Source organism: Solanum dulcamara, chromosome 3 (genome assembly GCF_947179165.1).
Source record: "Solanum dulcamara chromosome 3, daSolDulc1.2, whole genome shotgun sequence".
Taxonomy (NCBI): domain Eukaryota; kingdom Viridiplantae; phylum Streptophyta; class Magnoliopsida; order Solanales; family Solanaceae; genus Solanum; species Solanum dulcamara.
In genome coordinates, this window is record NC_077239.1 from 82,343,961 (window position 1) to 82,369,390 (window position 25,430).

General features: G+C 29.5%; 4 protein-coding genes across 4 annotated transcripts; all 4 read left to right on the forward strand.

The window, feature by feature from the left end:
- The first annotated feature begins 1,978 nt into the window (after positions 1-1,978).
- LOC129883753 (galactolipase DONGLE, chloroplastic-like) lies at positions 1,979-3,421 on the forward strand. The gene has a single exon (XM_055958351.1). It carries the CDS (start codon positions 1,979-1,981, stop codon positions 3,419-3,421), a length of 1,443 nt encoding a protein of 480 aa, XP_055814326.1.
- A 10,661-nt stretch (positions 3,422-14,082) lies between these two features.
- LOC129883755 (uncharacterized) lies at positions 14,083-16,482 on the forward strand. The gene is made up of 8 exons (XM_055958352.1): positions 14,083-14,202; positions 14,329-14,421; positions 14,526-14,690; positions 14,837-14,887; positions 15,080-15,235; positions 15,328-15,381; positions 15,527-15,664; positions 16,111-16,482. Exons 1-8 carry the CDS (start codon positions 14,083-14,085, stop codon positions 16,480-16,482), a joined length of 1,149 nt encoding a protein of 382 aa, XP_055814327.1.
- A 1,779-nt stretch (positions 16,483-18,261) lies between these two features.
- Positions 18,262-20,197, forward strand: LOC129883756 (uncharacterized). The gene is made up of 8 exons (XM_055958353.1): positions 18,262-18,420; positions 18,521-18,613; positions 18,710-18,892; positions 19,052-19,105; positions 19,226-19,381; positions 19,466-19,519; positions 19,611-19,751; positions 19,844-20,197. The coding sequence occupies exons 1-8, from the start codon at positions 18,262-18,264 to the stop codon at positions 20,195-20,197; spliced, it is 1,194 nt and encodes a 397-aa protein (XP_055814328.1).
- Positions 20,198-24,094: 3,897 nt separating this feature from the next.
- Positions 24,095-25,272, forward strand: LOC129881956 (protein CURLY FLAG LEAF 1-like). Its single transcript, XM_055956068.1, has 2 exons — positions 24,095-24,486; positions 24,744-25,272. Exons 1-2 carry the CDS (start codon positions 24,322-24,324, stop codon positions 25,083-25,085), a joined length of 507 nt encoding a protein of 168 aa, XP_055812043.1. The 5' UTR covers positions 24,095-24,321; the 3' UTR covers positions 25,086-25,272.
- The last annotated feature ends 158 nt before the right edge of the window (positions 25,273-25,430 follow it).

Sequence of the window (25,430 nt, forward strand, 5' to 3'; positions counted from 1 at the left end):
AAAAAATATGATTTAAAACCCATAAGCTAAAATTTCGGATTCCGCTATTGCATATGTGACATTATCTTTTCTCTTTTTTTTCTTTTTGGTAAAATTTGCTACCAATTATTATTGGGTTGGTCATGTTTCATTTGTAAAGAAAGTACAAATTAAAAAAATATGATGGGTGCATCTTAAACTCGTGTTTGGGTGAAGCAAATATATGGATTCATCTCCCTCAATCTTGGAAAAATGATAAAATATAGAGCTTCTTTTATAGGTACATGAATATACAGGGTTTCTTTTTTACCCCCAAAAAGAAGGGGGGAAAATGATTTTAGTGATTTTAGTGAAAAGCATACGTGTTGACTTTCTTACGAGTAAACTCCTAATACAGAAGAATTCTCGCATTAGGAAACCTTGTATCGCGTTGAACATCTTGATTTTTTTAAATTATTGTTTTTACAATTTACTATAAGATAATGTGAAGAAAAAACTCGTGAGAAGTTATATTTAACATATCTAAATCGTCATCCACAAAGCAAGATTATTTTTTTGTATAATTGGTGATACTTCTTCAATAATTAGAAAAATTAGAATACTATTAAGCCTTTATTACACGATGATCAATCGACCATCATTATCATATTAATCATTATTGTCACCATTCACCAACTACCTTTACTATATATCTACTTCCATCGTACGATCACCGCCATCAAACACTTCCACCGCTTGTCATTGGCACATTGCCCCCAACTATCCTCTTCTCGCCAACTTTTGTAGAAATAGAAACGGTTAGAAGGAAGAGAGAGTACTTCTCGGGTGAGAAGTCCAACGTACCGGCCAGTGGCCATCTATCACTGCAATTCAACACTTATGTCCACCACCTCACTAGCATCATCACCAACCTTCTTGATACAATCGTAACCATTTAGTAGATAGATATCACCTTATAACTATCACTGACGACTACTATCACCATGGGCCACTTTTAGTGTGTGGTTCATAAAAAAAGACATTTATTTATATAACACTATGAGGATTAATATTTTTTCCTAACTTTTGTAAATATAATATTAGTAATTTATTTAAATTCGTTTACATGTAGCTAATACACATTCAGATGCTAAAAAATCATTTTTACTTATTAAGTGTTTGAATCTAAATTTAATATCTTAGTGTATATTCAAATATGTATTCATATTGTAACCACATCTAAATTTTAACTACACCAAATATTAGATATCGTAGGTTGTCATCATCAAAATCAATTTAGTGCATAGCTTAACTTAATATTCAACAAACGTATGGGGAGAAAATAATTATATTAGAGATCATTTTTATTTTCATTTATCAATTGTGATGAATTGGTCCTACATTAATTAGATTGCGGTATATATGGTGAAACTTTCCTTTTTAGGACATATATTAAATTGTTGTATATATGGTGAAACTTTCCTTTTTAGGACATAGATCTTTCTCATACTAAGATACACTATAAAAAGAATAGGAAAAATTGAAAAGAAAAAAAAAGGGAAAAATAAGAAACACGCTAAAATTCGTCCACATAGCTAACGCACCTTTGATGTCAACCACTTGAAAAGAAAAATAGGAAAACGGTATTTTAACATTATGTTTTTTTGGCTCTACTTTATTTGCAGCCGGAAAAATTAAACAATTAATTATAGTCATGACTTGTGCCCAAACCGACCAATTTATTTAATACATTATATGGAATTTTTCATTGCTCAGTCAAATTACTCGCCAAACATGCCTTTACTTTCTTCATTTTTTCCCCTTATACACCCCACCCCCTTCCTCTCTCCCTACCCCACCTCAACAACACCTTTTTCAACTCTCACCGTACAGACCATGACAAATAAATACAATATATATGAGTAAATAACCCTTGATAGTTGATATATAATTCATCTAGAGTTCTCACTCCCTCTTTACTTCTTCCTAGCTCTTAAATATCATCTTTTTAATTCATACAATGCTTGGGTTACCAAATATTCCAAATCTAAACTTTCCTACATTTTCAGAAGAGTTTTTGCCTAAGCCATGTATGGTAAGACCAAATGAAGGTATCTCAGTTGCACCTGCACCACCTCTGACATTACAACAACTACGTCTCAGTCACAAACTATCACCTATGATATCCACTAAAGAAATATCGAAGAACAATGCTCATAGTGTTACTACTAGTACTGGTGTTGCAATGGATCGTCGTTGTAGTAATAGTAGTAGTAATATTGAGAGATTGGCTTCCAAGTGGAGAGAAGTTCAAGGGTCAAAAAATTGGGAAAACCTAGTAGATCCATTGGACTCTCTACTCCGATTGGAGATTATTCGATATGGAGAGTTTGTGGCTGCTTGTTATGATGCATTTAATCTTGATCCAAATTCAAAAAGATACTTAAATTGCAAGTATGGGAAGAGGAGGATGTTGAGTGAAGTAGGGTTGGGTGAATCAGGCTATCAAGTGACAAAATACATATATGCTACTCCAGACATAAATGTCTTCCCAATTGGTAGCAATATTACTATTGGCTCATCATGTGGAAAATGGATTGGTTATATTGCAGTATCAAATCATGAAGAAACAAAGAGACTTGGGAGGAGAGATGTGCTTGTTACTTTTCGAGGAACGGTTACTAGCCCTGAATGGATAGCCAATTTGATGAGCTCATTGACTCCTGCTCGTCTTGATCCTCATAATCCTAGACCTCAGGTTAAGGTTGAAGCTGGATTCTTGAGTTTGTACACCTCCAATGAGGACAAGAAGTTTGGCCTTGGAAGTTGTCGCGAGCAACTACTATCTGAGGTAGGGAGAATACTAAATAAGTATAAAGGGGAGGATATGAGCATAACTTTAGCCGGACATAGCATGGGGAGTGCATTAGCCCTCTTACTAGCTTATGACATTGCAGAGTTGGGCCTGAATCGTGACAAGTTGTTGAATACAGATCACACTATACCTTTAACGGTTTTTTCCTTTGGAGGACCAAGAGTTGGAAACTCAGGCTTCAAAGAGAGGTGTGAAGAGTTAGGTGTAAAAGTGTTGAGAATAACAAATGTAAATGATCCCATAACAAAACTTCCTGGGGTTTTTCTGAATGAGAATTTTAGGGTTTTGTGTGGGAAGTATGAGGCACCATGGAGTTGCTCATGTTATGCACATGTTGGAGTTGAAATCTTGCTAGATTTCTTCAAGATGCATAATCCTTCTTGTGTACATGACTTAAAAACTTATCTTAGTTTACTCAAGTGTCCAAAGAGGTTGCAAGTTCAAAGAGAAGAAGGCATTGATTTCTTCAATAAAGCAAAGGAGTTTGTCATTTATGGAGCTCAAAATAAATTAAAATTCAATGCAGCCTTGCAGTGGAAAAATGCTGCTATGAATATGGTGAACATGGTTCAATCCCAAAGGACTTAGAAACATCATGGTATACATGGTCTAGAGTGATGTGGTTCTAACCTAAAAATATATAGTTTTTGGGTTGAATTATATATAGATTATGCATCCTCTAGAAATTAAGAGCATGAGGTTATAGTTTGCAATACATATATTGTACAATATTAATGATGTAAATAATGCAAGAGAAATAAACTCGAAATCACAATCTACATTGTTTAGTTTATATTTTCATTTGATTTAGGTACATATATATATATATGGAGTTACAACCACAGCCTGACCGCTTAGTTATCAAAGACGAATCCAGAATATGAATTTTATGATTTCTCAATTCTATTATAACAACTTCAAATACTAATGAATGAATTTTAAATAAATATAATATATGTATGCATATTTAATAAAATTTATAACACAAATATAAGATTTAGGACAAACTAAACCTAGTGGGTTCAATGGAATCCGTAAGTTGGCTTCTAGCTCCACCTCGGTTAGTTATGGAGTCACCGACCAAAAAAATTCCCAAAACAGAAAAAAAGAATTAAAACAAAGGGAGATCGGATCATATGGTGTTTATGAAAGTTCTCAATTAATTGTTTCATGATGATTATGATATGATATTTGATAGTTAGTAATAGATTCTCAGACCAGGTCAATAGACAAGATCGATGAAATAAAAAAATAACTCAAAAGCATATCTTAACTATTATTCCTCCGTCCAAAACGTATGTTCCTATTTCTCTCAACCTATATAGATTATGACTATTTTTTTTCTAATTTAATTGAACTCAAGTTTCATAAAATTTAATTTAAATATATTGGACAAGTAAATATCTTTATCAAATAATCTTGTTTGCCTTCCTAGAAACTAATATATATATATAGAGAGCGCAACTATACATTAAAGAGGGTCGTATCTATGCTAAGAACATGCTAACTTGTACATCTTATGTCACAACAACAACAATAAAGAATACATTCGAAATATTGCTAGTCATTAAAATGCTATTATCAAAATCTATCATTCTTATATGAGTTTAAGTTATATACACTGAGTCACTGATGAAGTGATAAAAATAAAATTCAATCACTCACGCTATGAAGCATACTCAATGCAAGGGGGTTTCACTCTACAAAGATATAACATATATTTTGAGGATGACACAGACGGTTACGAATATTTAGAAAGAAGAAAAATAGTGGAAAAGGAAAACAAGAAAATGATGAAAAACAAGATTTTACAAGATTTGAAATTTAGATTTGTCTAGGGAAAATTAGGCAAAGGAATTCCAAATAGGATTCTCAAAGAAGAGATAGGTCAAGAGAAGAAATTATTACATTCATCAACAAACTATCTAGCTTGAATTTGAAACTTCTTGACATTCTATTCTTATATTTTTCAAGTCACCTTGATGCCCCAATGAAAATATATATATAATTAATTGTGAACTTCATCGCTAATTAATTGTTTATTACAATTACCCGAATTTTGTGATAATATATCATTAATTTGTTGTCAAATAAATTAGCAACAAATATTTTGTTGTTTATCTATAAATTTATTCATAACTAAAACTAAATTCTATTTATTTTAGTGGTGAGCAAATTAAAAAAAAAAAAAAAAAGGAAGGACATACGTTTTTCTTCCATCGGCCTAATCATCCTTTAGACTTTGTATCTACATAAGCTTTTAAACAAATTTCAACAATCCAGAGGTGGAATTATTAGAAAAATGATTAATGATAATTTTTCCATATGAAAATATTACTATTTTTTTTTCTCACCGATTCAATTAAAATATATGTTAGATTAGCCACTAAACTTTCTCAGTGAGAGATTTAAATAGAAAAATAGTATTTTTTTTTAATAGAGAATATAAATGGTTCAAATTAATCAACTTAAATCATTTTTAAATTAGTGGACTTTTGTGAATTGTCGTCGTTGAACATACATCAGTGTATTATATATATGAATGAATTATAATGCAAACGTCAAATTTCAAAAAGGGAAAACGATAAACTCCAGGAAAAGGTGGTTTACCAAAAATTGGTGGAATTAATGGATAGTAAGTTGTCGTGTTCCATTCACACAAGACAAGCATTGGTCAAGTTGCTTATAGTCAGATTGTTCAAAGTTTAAATAACAAGACATCCAGCTTCCTTCTCCGACCAAATTAAAATGCACATCTCAAATTATTTTTAAAAATCATGATAGATAATTTGAGATAGAAAAATAATTAAAAAATTAAAATTTGAAAATCATGATAGATAATTTGAGACGGAGAAACACTAAAAGAAACACAATGTATTTATAGAACATTTTTGGGATCCCACAAAAAGAATTTGCCAGTATACGTAAATTATTGTAAAGATGTAATGCATGGGTGAGAACATCACGGTCGCATACTTTTTTATTATAAAATGAAAATAAAAAAATTATTGTATTACATAAGTGGTAGTGTAAATATTTTAAAGTATTTTATATTCTCACATTCTCAATCTTTTACAGAAGAATTAACATATACAGTACGTATATATAATACTGGAATAATATTAAAGTGGTCTTATTATATAATTCATTGAGTCTCTAATTCTTTGTGTTTTTATTCAGTTTGTCCTCAATTAGCTGCGCTGTTTTCTCTTCTGAATCGAATCAATTTCTAAAATGAAAAAAATATATTTTTAATGCTATCGATGCACATTTACTCTAAACAATATTCAATATTTTCAAAGTTTCATATTTGTATGATACAATATGATACCGTTACCAAATAGAAATTACTGGACCTAGTTGTAGATCCAATATATTTTAGTCAGCATATATGAAATTAAAGTAGAAAAAATAGGGGGGGCAAACACAGAATTTCAATAAGTTTTGTGTCAATATATATTTAAAGCAAACAAATGAACAATTCGTTGTAGTAATAATTTAAGTATATTACTACTTGCAACAAAGTTTAAATTAAAGTGATGAAAAATAACCTACAATCATAAATAAAATATGATGAAACAGAAATTTTATCGATGAATAAACTGTAATCATAAATAAAATATATGATGAAATGGAGATTTCATCGATGATATTTGTGAGTATAACTCTCCGTTTAATCCTTGATTCTTCTCTTCTAAATATTCTCCATGATTTGATGAACGTTAATAGTGTATTTCTCGAATGTAAGACTATATGAAGTTCCTTGTGATATATTTGATTGCCAATAGAACATCGAGCAACACTATCCCCAAGATTTTATGGGATATTCGAGATCTCGATCTTATTGTAAATACTCAAGAGTTTATGGGATATTCAAGATTCTGATAGCTGTATGAATATCCAAGAGTTAATGGGATATTCAAGATCTCAATCTCTTTATGAACACCCAAGATTTTATAGGATATGCGAGATACCTCTTCAAGGGAATATGTGTCCCAAAATCGTCCATTTTTATATACGAGAGTTAGAGTTTAAGATAAAATAGCCTCCAAAAAATTCTAACAAAGTTACCAATTTGAAGATGAATTGAACACGTCTTGTACAATCTTATTTTAAATACCGTGAAATTTTAATATTTACATTTACAAACATGAGTAACTGTTCAGGAAAGTTAGGATCTACATAAATGAAAAAATCATTTTAAGACACTAAAAGGTTTTGCCATAGTGATTTTATTAGTTAATTGTTAAGTGTAAGTAAATTAGGATATGATTATCAACTTAGATTATTGTTGGATAGTTGATATATTCCTTCACCTTTAAATAGAGGTCTCAAGTTTGAATTTTTGGAAATACAAAAAATCTTATTGGAGCACCTCCCTCAGCAATGGGCCCTGCAATGTGCGAATATGAATTCAGTCAGACTTTAATATAGATATCAAATACCGAATCGAAAAAAAAGGGGGATTATATAGGATTCGGTTATTTCTTTTGACAAAAAAATTATGAGGTGTATCTAAGCATAAATTAAGATATGCTGCGTCATACATTGAATTGGCCTATAATTTAAATATTATGTTGCAGCAATTTGTATAGTAATTTAACATTAAAGATCTGATTAGGGACATACTCGTAGACAAATTAGGCTCCTTTTTGGTATTAAAAATTAAAGTTGTCTGGAGATTAATTATATGCATGTTGAAGCTCACGATGCAAATGGAAGTCATGGTCAACGACTTCAACATAAATTATTAATTCGAAAATATGCATGATCACCTTAATTAGATCCTAAACAACACAAATGTACCAAATCAAGAATAACTTATTTGTCCTATGTTAGTACTCCATTCTGACTCCGATCATTTTTACTTGTCCAGTTTGAAAAATCAAAAGATAATTTGTTATTTAGTTTCTAATTTCCTTTTTTTTGATTAATTGTAGTCATTTTTCATAATATTGGATTTATTATATTCAAAAAGTGATACAGTAAAAGTATCATTTTATTAATTACTCTCTCCGTTCCATTTTAGTTGTCATAATAAGGTTTTGCACAACCCTTCAGAAAATAATAATTAGGAGTATTATTTGACTAATATACCTCTTATTAGTTCTTTAATTTTTATATATTTACGTGCTTCTTGATTCTAGAATAATTAATGCTAAGGGTAAAATTGGAAAAAGATAATTAATTCTCACTTGATTGTTTGAGAAAAAATATGTCATTAGTCAAACATGAACAAGTAAAAATATATGAAAAGAGTATGATTCTTTTTTTTAATCATCTAGTACTTTTAACGGCCAACTTATTGACATCCACGCCGTGTTTAAGGTTTATTTGAGGAAAAGCTCTCTAGCAAAAAATTCTTTATTCTACGACTCAAATCTAAAATATATGATTAAAAATAGAGAGTCACATTCAAACATATATCCTATCATATCACTTTAAGATTGTGTTATCACTGCACATCTATGCTTCCATATGACATTTATTTAAAAATAATTTTATATATATATATATATATATTGGGGAGAGGTGATCAGACAGGACATGACGCATTTACGACTTACCGAGGACATGACTCTAGATAGGAGGGTGTGGAGGACACACATTAGGGTAGAAGGCTAGTACATAGTGGTTTTATTCACCCTTATTCGTAGGCGTATTAACGCACTATGATTCCTTGTACTCTGATGTATGTTATTTATGATATTTATGTTATTATCTAATAATAATATCTACTGTTTTTTTTGTGCTTTGATTATACTATTGTTTGGATCATTTTCGTCATCTACTTATTTACTCTAATAATCTTGTCTGACCTTTTTCTATGCTTTTATTGAGCCGAGGGTCTTTCGGAAACAGCCGTCCTACATTGGTAGGAGTCAGGTCTGCGTACACTCTACCCTCCCCAGACCCCACGATGTGGGATTTCACTGGGTTGTTGTTGTTGTATATATATATATATATAAGTTTTCGATTTTATTTACCTTTTTGAACACAAATTTCCCTTAGTATAACAGCGTCCCGGACCCAGCAATTAAATGGGTACTTGTGGAGGGCCAATAAACATACGTATATATATCTAATTTTATAAGCAGATGTCGATCAACAATTTGAACTTATGCATACGTTCTAAAGAACAACGACCTCAAATACTAGTATGTTTATAAATTTAATTTTTGTACATGCTTTGTGTATGTTTAGCCTACGTTCGCTCCTGGCCAACCCCAGATCCATTTACCCGATTAATCAAATTAAATTGGTTTAATATATCCTAATTCCTGATAACAAATTGGGACCATCTATATAAATCATCATGATCGTGTTTCTCATTTAAACTTTTCTCAAGCCTTTGATAAGAAAAAAATTGAAGGAAAAAAAATGAGAGAAACTAAACAAACTCGATTGGAAATTTTTTCTTGTATATTTCTGTAAACTATTGTATACATTGTTGTATTTATTTATACTACTAAAAGTAAGGGACTGAAAATGTAAATTCTATACTGTACAAGGAACGTAAATAAATAAAAATAAATCTGCTAATTATCCTAACTAACTTTGTCTCATTCAAGTGTCATTTTATATTATATGTAGAGTGTATGCTAATTATACTATGTGTCACATTATTGGGCTGAAGAGAAAGTAATTAAGTTTGTGTGTATCGGAGGCCCAAGTTTGAACCAAGTTTAATATGAGCCCAATAATGTGTAAAGTTCAGAAGCCCAAATGTGTTTGGTCCAAAAATTGTTGAACTTGAGTCAACATAAACTCTTGTGTTTTGTCCATCTTTTTCAAAAGCTACTTAGAAGCTTCTTGAACAAAGGAAGATATTTCATCAAAAATCGTTATTTTACGAGCTGGTGACATCGATCCATTGGGATGATAATATTTTTGGTGTTGTTAAAGGAAAAGTTTGTACTAATTAAAACTGTTATCTTTATAGTAAAATGGAATACATCTTTTTCGTTTAATTGATTACCACACGAGTCTGAAAAAGAAATAGAGAAGTTGAATTTATTTTACAAGCAAAGGTCAACTAACACGTATTCATATGGACACATGCATTGGTACTATTTTTCTTCTTTTGTGATTGAATATTAATACTATATATTATCTATATTATAGCTAGCGTATAATAATTCTCTTACACTTATAAGAAAGAAGAAACCACAAGGGAAGAAATATTTTCCACTTTTTTTTTGTAATGTTTCACGAGGTTAATTAACAAATAGGCTGATCGCTAAAAACTTTAATGAATTACATAGAAAAATTGTGCTAATGAACCATAATTATCAAAAGGATGTATCTATACGATGACTTACATGTATTATCAACTCCAAAATTATGAATTTATTTTTGCTGAGATGTGGAGTCCAATTATGAGGGGACAAGAATGGATTTTGGTGAGATATCGCAAGTCATCAAAAAGAAAAGAATTTGTCAATGTATTGAATTTTGAAAGTGAAAACTAATAATACGACGAATGATTAATTGGACATTATTGGTGTATTCGGAATGCAAGAAAATGTTTATCATGAAAATACTTAATTTCTTGGAAATATTTTTTAAGAAAATAAATGGATTCCTTACTAATTATTTTCTTGTGTTTGACATGTAAGCGAATAATATTATCCTAAAAGCATTTATATATATAATCTACACAAATATGGGAGGTGGAGATGAAGGTAGGGAGTGAGGGGTGGGGCGAAAATAAGGTGTGTTGGAGGGTGGGTAAGACATATTGTTATTTACGAAATTTGTTTTCCTTACTTCTACTAGAAAAGTCATTTTTTAATTTTTTCAGAAACTTATTTTTCTAGACAAAAATTTTGGCCAACCAACAACAACAAGAATATACTCGGTGAAATTCCACAAATAAAATTTGAAGATGATAAAATTTATGCAGACGTTACCACTACCTGTTTTCGAAAGCCTAGTAAATGTAGGGAACTAATATAACTGTGAAACTTGAGGGGGCGGGGGGGGGGGGGAGGAAGCATAAACACGAGAATCACGATGGTTCCTTATTGAAGAAGGTAGATTTTTGGAACTTTTACCACTTATAGATTGATTATTGACAAAACAGACCAAATTATTAGTTTAATTGTCTAATATGTATACACTTGTTAATTCCTCTAAAGTTTTTTCAATAATCAACATGATCATTTTGTTGTTTCCTACACGTACGATCTAGTAGTACGACTTTTTAGATTAATTTTAGGTGCAAATTGAAAGACGTGCCACCAAATTAAAGGTTAATTAGTGCCTATTAGCTATCCAATCATGAATCACGGAATTATATCTAATGGAATAATTCTTTTACACACCGAGAAATATCCATTAAATGAAAAAATAATCTTCAAAAAATAAACCTTATTTTCCCTTAATGTAATGATAACTACATCTACCCTTAAAGATTTCAATACTCAAGATGCATCATTAATATTTTCATTCAATTTGTTGTTTCCTAGGTACATTCGGACTTTTATGGGCTTTTTGCAGTGACAGGACAATGATCAATCCAGTTTTTTTCTTTCTAATTTTAATCTACTCTTTATTGATTTCACTAGATGCATAGCTTTAGTCCAATTATTTCACAAAGTTTTAATACGTGACTTTTGTTACCAATAGACTGTTTGGTCTATTTGTTTTTCAAAAGTTGCTTACTTTGCAATGATACAAGTGTATTCTTTTTAGAAAAAACAATACTCCTACTTTGGAAATTTCTTTTTCTAAAATTAGAATATTAATAGTTTGTATTTGGTTAAGAATTCAAAAGAGTTTATGGGGAAATGACTAATTTTTTAACTGATGGAACATTTCAACTCTCTAAAATAATTTATATTTTTTCCCTCAAAAAAGAAAAATAAATAAATACTTTTATCTTTTCAAAAGTTTAGTCAAACATGATATAATATTTTCAAAACTACGGTGATCATAGAAATCTATAGTACTTGAGAAGCACTATAGTACTTGAGAAGCATAGTTTTCATACTCTTACGTTACAATTATTTGGATCTGGTTCATTATAATTTAGGAGCAAAGCCTATTTTATCCCCTTAATATTTTGGATTCGGGAAACCATATCTCTATATATATGTGTGGCACCTCTTTATGGCCTCCATTCTTATTTATTTTTTTCTCCTTTTTTGGGCATTTGTTAGTTTAATTTTTCTCCTCATTTTTAATGTAGTTATTATTTATATAATTGTTGAATAGTTAACGTTTTGTTGTAACTATATTATATTAATGTTGATGTTCATAACTTCAAAGTGCAACTCTCATCATTATGTGTAATAATGCCGACACCTCCATCACCTACTTATTTATCTTCTACACCCCTTGATCTTCCCCCACATTTTCAAGGATTAATACCATATTTATTGCTATCTCTGTGATGTTTCTATGTAACAATATAAATGGAAGTCTTGAAGATTATGTTATACACTTGAAAATTTGAGAAACACTTGAACATATTTGAAAAAATAAGAAAACTCTCTTATGTTATAGTAGCATTGTTACTCTCCTCTTCTTCTAATTCTTCTAATGTTCATGAACTTTCTTGTTTTGTTTTTCAGGTACTATAGAGTTTTTGGTGTTAATTAATATTTTCTATATATATTGAAATATATGTCTTCTCACTCCTTTCTCTTGTATTATTGTAAATTAATAGTAAATTCTTAAGTTGTCCAAGAAGGATTGAAGCTTGAGAATTCAATTGTATTTTGAATTCTCTTCCTTTTCTAACGATGTCTTGTATTGAATTTGTAGAATTTTTTTTAAAAAAGAAATGAGTGATTCTTTTATATTTTGTGAATTGTTAATATAGCTTTAATAATTTTTAGGATGAAAAAAGAGTAGCTTTAAAGTGGAATTAATGATCAGTTATAAAGAATGTGATGTTCAAGTGAGAGAAGAAAAGAAAAGGTAGATATTCTTTCTTAAAAGGAACAAGCAATAAAGCAAGAAGCAGAAGGAAAAGATGGAGGAGAAAAAAAAAAGGAAAAAATTAAATCAAAAAATTAATCAAAGAAATTTTGTTTGTATGTTTTACTCCATTCACTTATTATTTTTGCAGTTGTTGTTGAACACTTTTTAAGTTTTTTTCTTTTATTAAAAAAAAGGGGCATTAAAGTGTAACTCTTGAAAGTTGGAGAAATAGTTAGATATATACTTAATATATTAAATAAACATATGAAAGTTATGTTTAAATTTATACACATATCAATATAAAGATATTATATATCTTCGGTTTTTGAAGATCTTCTCTTTTTTTCATGATTTCTTAAAAGAAAATATAAATTAGAGTTCTATTTATATAAATTGTTATCATTATATATAATTCAAGTATTTTTAGATGATTAAAATCCTAAAATTAAAGAAAAATAAAAATAAAATAAATGACAATAATAAATTAGAGCTGCCTGAGATCCAATCCATTTTGAATTTGAAGACTAAGAAGATTTTTAATAGTTTTGATATTCGGAAATTAAAAAAATACTTAAAAATTCAATAAGATTTTTATAATCGAGCAAAGTGCAAACTAATTCACTAGTTATTTCATAAAATTTTAATACTTGACTTTTGTTATTAGGATACTTTTAAAAGATGGTTTAGTTTTGAGATTACTCTTAATTATTATTCTTCTATATCCGGAAATCATTTTGCAGAAATCTATTCATGATTTTGACTGTTGAAAAGACTAATTAAGAAAATCATTTAAGATTAAAATTGAATGAAATTATAAATACGCATCATTAATCTTTAGTCAAACTAATTTCTTAGAGGTCATCATATCCATTAAATGAAAAAATAATCTTCAAAAATTAAACCGCATTTTCCTACTTTGGCTAAATATAATCTCCTTGAGGTAATTATATATGACCACTACATTTAATTTGTTCACACTTTTTCCCCGTGCAACATTAAAGGAAAAAATATAAAACATACAATATAATACAATCTTTAATACTCCTATATCTAGTAAATGGTTAATATAATCAGATTTGCTTAACACTTACTCTTTTAATCCAAAGTATAAAACCTTCATGATTAATTGTAGCATAGTTGAGAATTGTTAGCAAAATTCAACCTCAAGATCCTTGGTGAATCAAGTAGTGGTTCGTAATCTATTTATTTTTATAATTTTTTTCATTAATATATACATCTAGCATATCATTTTTTTTATTAATATAATCGTATATTAATTTATAGTCTTTGAATGAAATTTCCTTTATAATAGGTAGAAAATGGTGATGAATCGAAGGATTATACAACATTTTTTGTTTGTGCTCTTTCTATGTTTGATGAATTATGATGGGATTCGAGGCACAAAACTCCTTAATAAGCCTCCAATTAAAACGATCAAGGTATATGGTTTGGATGTAGGAATGTTGACAAGTCTTTTATATATTTGTGCATTCCTATATATAATTTTGGATTTTGATTTGGTGTATATAAAGTAAACAATTAATATTTTGTTGGAATTTTTACAGACTGAATATGGTGATATATATGATTGTGTGGACTTTTACGATCAACCTGCATTTCATCATCCTTTATTAAAGAATCACAATTACCATCCTCGGGTATATGTCTCCAATATATCCTCTTACCATCAATTTTTATATATAGTTCTAACAATTATGAAAATCAATAGTGATTAAAAATTAAAAAATATTTGGTTGAACAGATGAAACCCTCTTTGTTTGTGAAAGAGAGTGATCCAATTGCATCGACAAGTGATACGTTCCAGTCAATGGGATTACCTGATGGAGGTTGTCCTTCTGGAACGGTTCCTATTAGAAGATACTCTAAAGAAGATTTTAATAGACATAAGCTTTTGCCGCCACCAGAAGTAAGATTTTGTTGTTTTAATTGATATAGTTTTGTTTTTTTCAATTAATAAAAACAGATTACTCAAAATGTTCATATAGAAAAATTAAAAACTCAGCTTTCCAGTATATATAACATCTCTTCTAACATGATCTTACTTTTCCACAGAGGGACAATGATTCCAAAACTAGAAGGATTAAACCTTTGAAAGGATACAAGGTAGGTAAATATTATTACTTATGACATGTTATCTTTATATAGATTTATTATTCTCTTTTTGGTACTTTTATTTGAAGTAGGATATCATATGTTATCCTCTTTTTCAATATATACTGTAATCACAAAATTGAAAATAATTAAGTCATGGTGAAGAATAATTTTCTAATTTACACTGTCATTTATTCTTTTCAGGTGGCTATTGTTACAACTGAAGACAATCCACATAACCAATTTGGTGGAGCTTCGATGATAGCTGCTATATATAATCCTCGTAGTACAGGTCAACAACATAGTGGATGTCGCTTGAAACTTATAAAAGGAAAAAATATTATACAGACGGGTTGGAGAGTAAGTCAAATCAATTATATGTTCTTCGTGAATAACATATTTTCCTTGGTGCCTATGTATCATTAATTATTTTTATCATTTTGCTTTGTTAGGTTGACCCTACTCTATATGGCGATAATAAAACTAGATTATTCGTACATTTCGATGTAAGTTTCCTACTAGTAATATTGTTTAGCTTCATATATATATATATATATATATATATATATATATATATATGTTGTACTTGTTAAAATTTAATTTGTCCCTCAAATTATACATATTAATCCTTTTTAAAATATATTTTTCCAGGATGGTACAAATTCTTGTTTCGATTTGTTATGTCCTAGCTTTGTAATTGTAAATGAACAAGTCACTTTCGGTCAAGCATTTCCTCACATTTCGAACATTCATGGGAAACACTATGACATGACATTTCAGATAAGATGGGTAAATTTTCTGCCTTTATTTATATAAAACTGAGTCTTAATTCATATTGTTGTTCCTTTAATTATTGATAAGTTGTAATTTTAGTTCCTATAATACTTGATTTATAAGTACATCAAACATTCACTTGGGTTTTGGTCATATATGTTGCCTCAAATTCTCTCAAGATATTGTCGTGGTCGTACCGAATCCTTCAGAAAAGAATATTAATTATTGAAGGATCCGATACACATCATCATGTGAAGGATTTGACACACATCATCATGTGAAGGATTTGACACACATCACTAGGCAACACTCGTGTGAAGGATCTGACACACATTCAATAACATTTTTGAAGAATTCGAGCAACATATATAGATCAACCTCAATTAGAAGCACCAACTAAGTATGAATGACTATATATTTGTTAACCAAGTTTTTTTTTCTTCAAAAAAAATAAAATACAGGACTATGGGAAAGGGAATTGGTGGCTATTCCTTGATGATGTAGCAATGGGTTTTTGGCCAAAAGAAGTATTTGAGGATTTTTGGAATTTTGCAACAAGAGTTGAATGGGGTGGAGTTGTGTACAGTCCAGCTGGAGTAGTTGAACCACCAATGGGTTCAGGGCTTTACCCTCTTATGAAAAGTGCAACAGTTAATGCATATTGCAGAGTTGTTACACTTTTAGATGGCAAAGGTGAAAACATTGATATATTAGGTTCTAAGTTGCCAACATTTTCAACAACTCCTACGTTATATGGTGTAGTAGATGTTCCTGATTATGGAGCTTATGATCATAATCATACCATCCTTTATGGTGGACCTGGTGAGATCTAATCACTAATATATTATGCGATAAGGGTATAGTTTCAATTAATTACGCGAATTGACTACAATTTAATTAATGAAATTTGTTATATACAAATTTAATTTATGGGCTCAAATATAAATCTGAAAGCGAACATACAAATTGTTAAAGCAAATCCGGAAGCAATATACAAATTTTATACAAATCTGGAAGCGAATAAACACAATCTCTTTGAAAGCCCAATTTGTATAATGCAGCAAGATATACAAACGGAAAAGCCCAATTTGTATAATGCAGCGAGATATACAAACGGAAATTGGCATAACAACTGAAACTATAGCTATGAAATGTAATTAAGCAAACTGTAACTAAGGAGCCTAATTATGTTTTAAATTTTTGCTATTTTTGAAAGTTCTCTGTAAGAAAATCGGGGTAGGGGATAATAAAGGTGGGGAATCGAATCAAATTGTACCCACCAATAAGATGAACGTTTAGATAGTCAATCAGAGCTACTAAGATTCTCAGTATGTGAGCGAATGATATAAGAGATACAAAACTGCAAATATACTATATTAATTGATTATAATTAAGGATAATATCGAAAATATCTTCGAATTGAGCACAAAAATGGAAATATATATAAAGTTGTTGTTTAATTTTTAATGGACATTTGATTCCAAATTGCATGTAGATTTATCACTATATCTTACTAATTAGAAGCTGAAAATTCACTAGCTAATACGAATTGTCAATTTTAATATTAATGATAGTTTAACAGAAAAACTACGTATAAACATCAATTACGGCGCAATCTAACTTTAGAATCTAAAAGAAAGAAATTGACAAAACTTAATTTCAGATGATACACACGAGATGGACACTCTAAAGCATGTCATTATTAAGAGAAGCAATTGAAATAAAAGGGCCTCTTTTTCACCATAGTTATTAACCGTTTTACCATTTAATTACTTTAATATTATGCTAAATTTGTGATGGTAGATCATGTTTGATGGTAATATAGTTCTATAAATAGTCCAATATAACATAATTTTCACATACATGACAAAATCACATATTTTAATTAATTAAAAATTAAACATATTTAAGTCATACATCAGAAGAATAAAAAAAGGTAATTTATCAATAACTTGCATCAAATCGAGAAAGATTCATTGCAATCACAATTTTCCAACGTAATATATCTTCTAATATTATTAGCTCACATTTGCACAAAGGGAAAACTCACTAATTCCCACCAGGTCAAAAAAATAATTAATAAATAAGACAACCATTTAATAACTAAATAATTAATTACCATACACATGGATGAGCTTTTAAAATTGACTTCATGAACTTTGCTTTTCTAGAGGTCAATCAATATCCAATTAAATAGAAAAAAAGATCTTCAAAAATGAAATAATTTGTTCACTTTAGTTAAATAATTAAGCTCCTTTATGACAGTAATCCAATTTGATTACATTTGTTCACACTTTTTCCTCCACAAAAAGTAATTAAGAATATATAGACATACAAGTATTTGACAATCTTTTTAATAAGTAGATCATATCCTATACGGTGAATCTGCTCTACGAACTAATTTCTATATAAATCAAATCCAATTAATTATAAAATCAGTAGTCTAGGAAAGAGTTCCTAGAAAAATTCAAAATCAAGAAAATTGGTGGATTAAGTAAGTGATATATGGTCATTTTTTCATACTTTTTTTTAAAATATATTCAGTAAAGAAATTATCTTCATATTTATGATATCTTTTAGTCTCGGAATGAATTATTTTTTTTGGTAGAAAAATGATAATGAATCGAAGGATGATAGATCAATGTTTGTTGATGGTCTTTCTATGTTTGAGTTATGATGGGGTACGAGGAACAAAGTTGTCCAAACAAGAAGATTTAGAGTTGGAGAAGCAACTAAAAGTCCTAAATAAACCTCCAATTAAAACCATTAAGGTATGAATATTGTGTCTCAATAGCCAACTTTTTCTAACACTCTATGCCTTTCTTTATGGTGTAACGTTAATCAGTAATATTTTATTTTATTTATCAACAGACTAAATATGGTGATATATATGATTGTGTGAATTTCTACGAGCAACCTGCATTTAACCATCCTTTATTGAAGAATCACAATTATCATCCACAGGTTTGCCTCTAATATATAGTATTCTCTTACAATCAATTTTTATTTTCAAATCTTAAAATAATTAGTGATTTATCAAAAGAAATTTTGGATGAACAGATGAAACCATCTTTGTCTATGAAAGAGAGCGTTTCAACTATATCAACAAGTAATTACAAGTTGTCAAGAATCGAATGTCCAGTTGGAACTGTTCCTATCAGAAGAACAACCAAAGAAGATCTTATGAGACATAAACTTATGCCGCCACCAGAAGATGTCATGGTCAATAATTCACTTATTCGTGTAAGATAGTTTTTTTTTTTTTAATTTGACAAAATTGATTTTGATGTAAGTCATATTTCACTATATATCGTTGCTAGTTTATAACTTTTAAACATAACACTGAAAAATCATTGCTATCAGAAATTAAATTTAGCATTTTATATTACCTTACTTTTGCAGAGAGAAAACTCCAGTGATTTAAAAAGAAGATATAAACCTTTAAAAGGGTACAAGGTACATATCATAATTTACTATCTAAATTTCTAAATTTGAAATATGTTTAAATTAATCCTATTTTGTTGCGAAGAATTCTCAAATTTAATTATTGGTTGTATATATATTTACTATCTTCAGATTGCAATCGTTCATACCGAAGACTTTCCAGGTAACAAATTTGGTGGAGCTGGGGTGATAACTAATGTCTATAATCCTCATGTCGAAGGTCAACAACATAGTGCATGTCGATTGAAATTGATTAAGGAAACAAATATCATACAAGTCGGTTGGAGAGTGAGTTCAAAACTTTTTCTATATAGAGAGAAGTGAGCCACGTCCATTTAACCTACATTTATCGTTATTTTCTTTCTGATTTAGGTTGACCCAACCTTATATGGTGACAACTTGACTAGGTTATTTATACATTTTACGGTAAGTTTTAAATTAGTTAGCTTTTATATATTTCATTATTTCTTTTATGCTCAATTCTTCAATCATATAACTTTTTCATATTTAATTTCAGGATGGTAAAACTAGTAGTTGTTTTAATTTGTTTTGTCCTGCATTTGTTCTTCTAAACACACAAATACCGATAGATGGAGTGTTTGATCCCGTTTCAGAACGAGGAGGGAATATATCTGATATAGGGCTTTCGATAAATTGGGTAATTTTTCTTTCTTTCTTTAGTCAAGTGTAATTTTATACATATATCAACCCTTATTTGTTAAACATTTTTTTTTTTTTGAAAATATATAGGACCTAAAAGAAGGAAATTGGTGGTTGTTCTCTACGGAGTCTAATACACCATTTGGTTTTTGGCCTCGAGAGGTGTTTGATGACGACTTTGCACATTTTGCAACCAGAGTTGAATGGGGTGGAGTCGTATATAGTCCACAAGGAATACTCGAACCTCCGATGGGTTCAAGCTTTTTCCCTATTGAAAACGATAACTATGATGCATTTTGTAAAAATATGACACTTTTAAGCGATAGAGGTGAACGACTCTTTGCAGTAGAGAGTCAATTGTCCACATATATAGACAACAGTGATTTGTATAATGTTCTGACTAATCCTGGTTTAATGTATTATGGTGGACCTGGTGAACAGTAAGCATTAGTTTTTATGGCTAATGTAATTTATCTACATAATGCAAGAAAACGTGTGCAATGTATTTTATCTATGTCTTGTTATTTTTTGTAATAAGAAGCAAGCTCTTAATTAGTTTGATCCTTATTGTGATATTTGACGAAGCATGTTCAACTTTTAGAGCATGTTTAGAAACTCATAATGTAATTAAGATTTGGTGTAATTGGTGTAATTATATTTTTTGGCATGTTTGGTAGACCAAGTAATTACTTGGTAAGAGAGAAATTTAGTGTAATTGAAGGAGAGTAATTACATCATGTAATTACATGAAGCTTTTAAAATTCTTCTTTTATTTATATTTATATTTTTTCATTTTAATTTATTTTTTATTTCTACTATTTTTTTATTTTTTTTTATAATATTAGTTAAGAACATATGTTTATTAATTAATATTTAATTTAATATCAGTTATAACTACCCTTATTTGTCTAATATAAATTTTAAATTTAGATAATTAACTTTTATTTTTAAAATTTTAATATAACCTTGTAATTACGCTTGTGCAGCCAAACAGAACAATTGTAATTACACTGTGGCGAACAAACAGATCATTGTAATTACTAGACTGTGTAATTACTAGGCTAGTAATTACTACTCTAGTAATTATACCAATTCTAATTAGCAAGCAGCTTTCCAAGCAGACCTTTAATTAATTGAGATGTGTGTTTTTAGTTCTTTTATGTAGAAAATATTAGAAATTAAATGTATTAATACCGTCAAACATATACATAGACTTAACATAACATATGAGAACTCTATTGATAGAGAATAGAAACAGAAGGAGATATTCAATTCAATAATTCCTGCATATGATTTTTAATCAAAGAGGCTACTTGCAATAACCCAAAAATAAAAGGGTCAAGGCCCATTAGAGACCACATGACCATGCACAAATCTTTTTTTTTTAGTCATCATTTAATTTTTGAAAATTGTTTGTATATAGAGCTCTTGAAAAATTATTTTTTTTGGATAATGTTAAATTTGGATTTAATATTTTCTTATATATTGTTCAATCTTATAAATAGATAATAAAATATTTGAAAGACATACAAATGATTGCAGTAAAAAAAATATTTATTTAACTCTTAAAATTTGAATATGTCATATAATTAAATTAAACAAGAGAGAGTGCTAATTATATATTTCTATTGTTTAATGTAAATATCTGGTGCAGGTTAGGTTTTAATAACCCTTTACATCTAAAAAGAAATGTAAATGACCAAGTACTACATTATAAAGCAATTCCCTTTGTGAATTGAGGTCGGAATTAAGGCTGAGACTCAGATATCTAGTTAGTATCGTGCTATTCTATTAGACTCATTTTCTTATCCAACATAACCTCCTTCCTGATATCTTCAGCCAGGCCTCTTTGCCTGATCGGGCTGTTTTGGTCCAAATTCTAATTGGGTTGACCCAGCTCAAGACGGATATATATTGACTATACACATTATATATTTATTGATTTGACGTAAATATTAGCTTCTAGTAAAAAAATTATTAACTCTTCACATTGAAAAAAAAAAAGGAGGTACATGACCAAATACTAATGAATTAGATATGATGTGTCACCACACGACTTCAATACAATCAATAACTTCGTAAGAGTGTCAAAATAATTTGAATTATTGAGAGCTAAATTTCATGAACTACACCATTACTTTATATATAAATCATGGTCAAATTCTTCCAAGATTTAAATTGTATAATATCTAACTTGGATTATTTTCTAAACTCTAACTTGGATCATGTTTAAATGTTATTTGACTAAATGAATCTCTCCTAAAAAAAATAAAATGAGTAATAACAATAATTAAGTTAAGGGTCCATTTGGAAAATAATAATTAATGCATTTTCTTAGTTTTTTAAAGCGACACTCATTTTGAACTAAAAATTTGTTTTGTTAAAATGAAATTTTAAACGAATTCGAGGTAGTACTAGTGCTCTTAAAATAAAACACTAAATTTTACAAATAAACTTAAATTGATGTGAATTTTTCCAATTGAAGAGTATCCAACTAGGTTTGCAGGCTATAACTGCAAGTACTTATTCACATACCAATAAATGAGGTGTTGTAGTAGATAATATATACTCCCTCTCTCTTTAATGAATTAAATTCATATATAGATATTGCAGTCTCCCAACTTCTCATTAATTGCAAATAAGGATTTCATAGAAAAGAAGTTAATATATCCACTCACAAATGAAAGGAAATGCAATAGTTACTCATGGAGGTAGATTCAGAATTTAAAGTCTATGAATTTTTAATAATCTCAAATTATAAAGAAAAAAAGAGATCAAGTAGAGGCTTGCGTGGTATTTTTTGTAAAAAAAGATAAATAAGAAGAAGCAAATTTGTTTTATATATCTAATGAATTTTTAATAGAAATACGAAGTGTGAGTAAAACTATAAGTTTCTGAATGCCCAAACTTCATACCCTAATTGGCTACTCATAGAGTCATAGGGAGTACGAGAAGAGTGTACTTAGTATATACTAGTAATATTTGTTATATTATTTTTATTTAGTAAGGTGATCAACTAATATGAGATGAAGGAAGTAATTTTGGGACATTTCTCACTAAGCAGTTTGCATGAATTATTAATTTTTATTTCATGAAGTTCCTCTTTTATTCACATAATTTTGTCTTTCTAAACAAATATTTTAATTTTAACTAAAATATACAATTTTTTACGGTTCTAGTATATTAGTATGGTTTTCTCCCATTTAATGCCTAAAAAAGAGGTAATGAATCCATACCTTTCTAGTGGAGGCCTTCAATTAACCCTTCCATTTATTTTCAGCACTATACATTGCATAAAACATAACTTTTTCATTCAAGCTATCTTTTGGCTTTCTGTTATTTTAATCGCATGAACATATAAATGAGTTTGGGATACAGAAAATTTCCCTTTAATAATTGGAACACATTAATTGTAGTGTGTTAATGAATGATTTATATGTGAGATGACGGTGGTAGTTTAAACTAAGGACTTTCAAAATTAGGTACAAAATTACTGTTCCGTCCATATTTGTTTGTCCATGTTTAGTACTTTAAGAAATAATAAATAAAATAGTAATTTTGCTATATCGCCCCTAATTAGTAGAGAAGAGTGAGTTGCTCGAATGATAAGCATTCATTAATTCCAACCATAAGGTTCTGAGTTAGTCGCCAAAGAAGCAAAAAAAGGGTGGGAGCTCCTAAGAAGGGTAAAAGTATAAGTTATCTCACTCATTGGGAAATGAATATGAAACAATTAGTACTCCCTCCGTCCCAAACAAGTGACACTTTAGCAAAAAAGAAAAATTGTTTCAAAATAAGTGTCACTTTAGGAATTCAATTTTTTTTTATACTTTTCAATGATATCACTCTATCTTCTTACTAGTGTTCAATTCCCAAAAAAACAAATTATTAAATAGGGATAGTTTAGTAAACTACATATTGATTTCTTAATGGACGTGACTTTTACTAAAGCGATTACACTTATTTTGAGACGAAGAGAGTACTTAATTAATAATAAGGATAAAAAGATAAATTATATCTTGATTTTTTTAACTGTATAAGTAAAATTGGACATCTATTTTTATCAAGGTGGACAAATGAAGTTAGCTTGGCTAGGAAAATAATAAATGTTTGTTTTGGCAAAGGGGGTGAATTAAAGGAAATAGTTGAAATGGAAACACCACAATAAATTGAGGTTTTAATGTTTCATCTGTAGATGGAGGGATTTTAAATGCCAATATGAGAGAGTAGGATTTTGGGGCATTAAAGTGATATATCTACTTGTTTCATTAAATGCTTGGCCTGACCCCTCTTCCTGTAAATGTGTTTGATGAAGGCAATTTATGATCACTTTTAAGTGGACTCACCTTCTTGCATGACCCTCTCCTGCCCCTCTGCCAACAAAAAATATATTTCAAGTTTAAGTAGAGGAATTTAGTTTGTCCAATTCCTGATATGCTTTAAATTTTCCTTGCCCTTTTATCTTCTATAAGTAATTTGCCTTCATAAAACATGTACACTACACCATAACACAACAAGTCTACTTGTGATCAAAAGTTGATGAATTTGTGGTTATTGAGTATATAGTCATGGAATTCCCTGAACTTTCATTGGCTCCTTCTCATCTTTCCAATTATGAATCTCATGAAATCAATCTTCCAATGAAGAGAAAGCAAGATATGATTCAAGCAAGTGTTGATCTTCAACTTAAAGATCCTCTTCCTTTGGATTGGGAGCAATGTCTTGATCTTGAAGTATACCCTTTCTTTCTTTCTCCAAATTTTCACTTCAAATTCATCTTTTTATATTAATTAGCTTAAGTTATATACACCGACAATATAAATCACTTTGTATAGTATATACAAAGTTAAATCCTTTCTTATAGTATGTGTTGAACTAGGTGAAAATTTTGCTCTGCACTGCTGATGCTGGGTCAAGAATTAGTTACAATGCTTACTTTTACTCTGTTTTTTCTAAAACTAATGATGTTTATTTTGCAACAAACTTGCAGTCAGGAAGAATGTATTACCTAAATAGGAAAACACTGAGGAAGACATGGGATTGGCCAAAGGACCAAAAGCTAGACCTTGAACTAAACATGTCATCAAGGTCAATTCAGATGGATGATGATCATCATGACTATTACTCATCAAAGAAACAGAACAAAAGCAACAGTCATGGGAGCAACAGTATGATAGCATTGCCATGTTCAAATTGTCATCTATTAGTAATAGTGTCACAATCATCACCTTCTTGTCCAAATTGCAAGTATGTCCACTCTCTACTTTCCAACAATAACAATGCCGCCACCTCCACCCCAAAGTGTTATGACACTTTGAGCCTCTTGAACTAGCTACACTTTTCTACTACTACTTCCTGTTTCTTCGTTGGGAAAAATGTTATTAATGTGATGGTTACAAAGCTCCAAGTACCACCATATGTCATCATGCAGTGTTTCTCCTTTTCTTGTGTACTTGAAATAGTAAATAACTTTCAAACATCACTTAGTGCATCTAATGTTCAAGTTCTATTTATCGTGAGAGAGGTCAAGTGAAGTTTGAATCGTGTCAACTCATAACGCTATCAAAGTAGATCCATCCTAATATTGGGATAATACATAAAAAGAACTCCAAACTATTCCTGATTTTACCATTGCCATATTAACTTTGCGGAAGAAAACATTTTTTCCATTTTGTTG

Excerpts from the sequence above, each read along its gene's own strand:
- LOC129883756 (XM_055958353.1), top strand. The coding sequence starts at position 18,262 with ATGATAATGAATCGAAGGATGATAGATCAATGTTTGTTGATGGTCTTT. Across the intron at positions 19,520-19,610 it reads GGTTATTTATACATTTTACG|GATGGTAAAACTAGTAGTTG; the intron begins GTAAGTTTTAAA and ends ATTTAATTTCAG. Across the intron at positions 19,752-19,843 it reads TAGGGCTTTCGATAAATTGG|GACCTAAAAGAAGGAAATTG; the intron begins GTAATTTTTCTT and ends GAAAATATATAG.
- LOC129883755 (XM_055958352.1), top strand. The coding sequence starts at position 14,083 with ATGGTGATGAATCGAAGGATTATACAACATTTTTTGTTTGTGCTCTTT. Across the intron at positions 15,382-15,526 it reads GATTATTCGTACATTTCGAT|GATGGTACAAATTCTTGTTT; the intron begins GTAAGTTTCCTA and ends ATATTTTTCCAG. Across the intron at positions 15,665-16,110 it reads TGACATTTCAGATAAGATGG|GACTATGGGAAAGGGAATTG; the intron begins GTAAATTTTCTG and ends AATAAAATACAG.
- LOC129881956 (XM_055956068.1), top strand. The coding sequence starts at position 24,322 with ATGGAATTCCCTGAACTTTCATTGGCTCCTTCTCATCTTTCCAATTAT. Across the intron at positions 24,487-24,743 it reads AGCAATGTCTTGATCTTGAA|TCAGGAAGAATGTATTACCT; the intron begins GTATACCCTTTC and ends ACAAACTTGCAG.
- LOC129883753 (XM_055958351.1), top strand. The coding sequence starts at position 1,979 with ATGCTTGGGTTACCAAATATTCCAAATCTAAACTTTCCTACATTTTCA.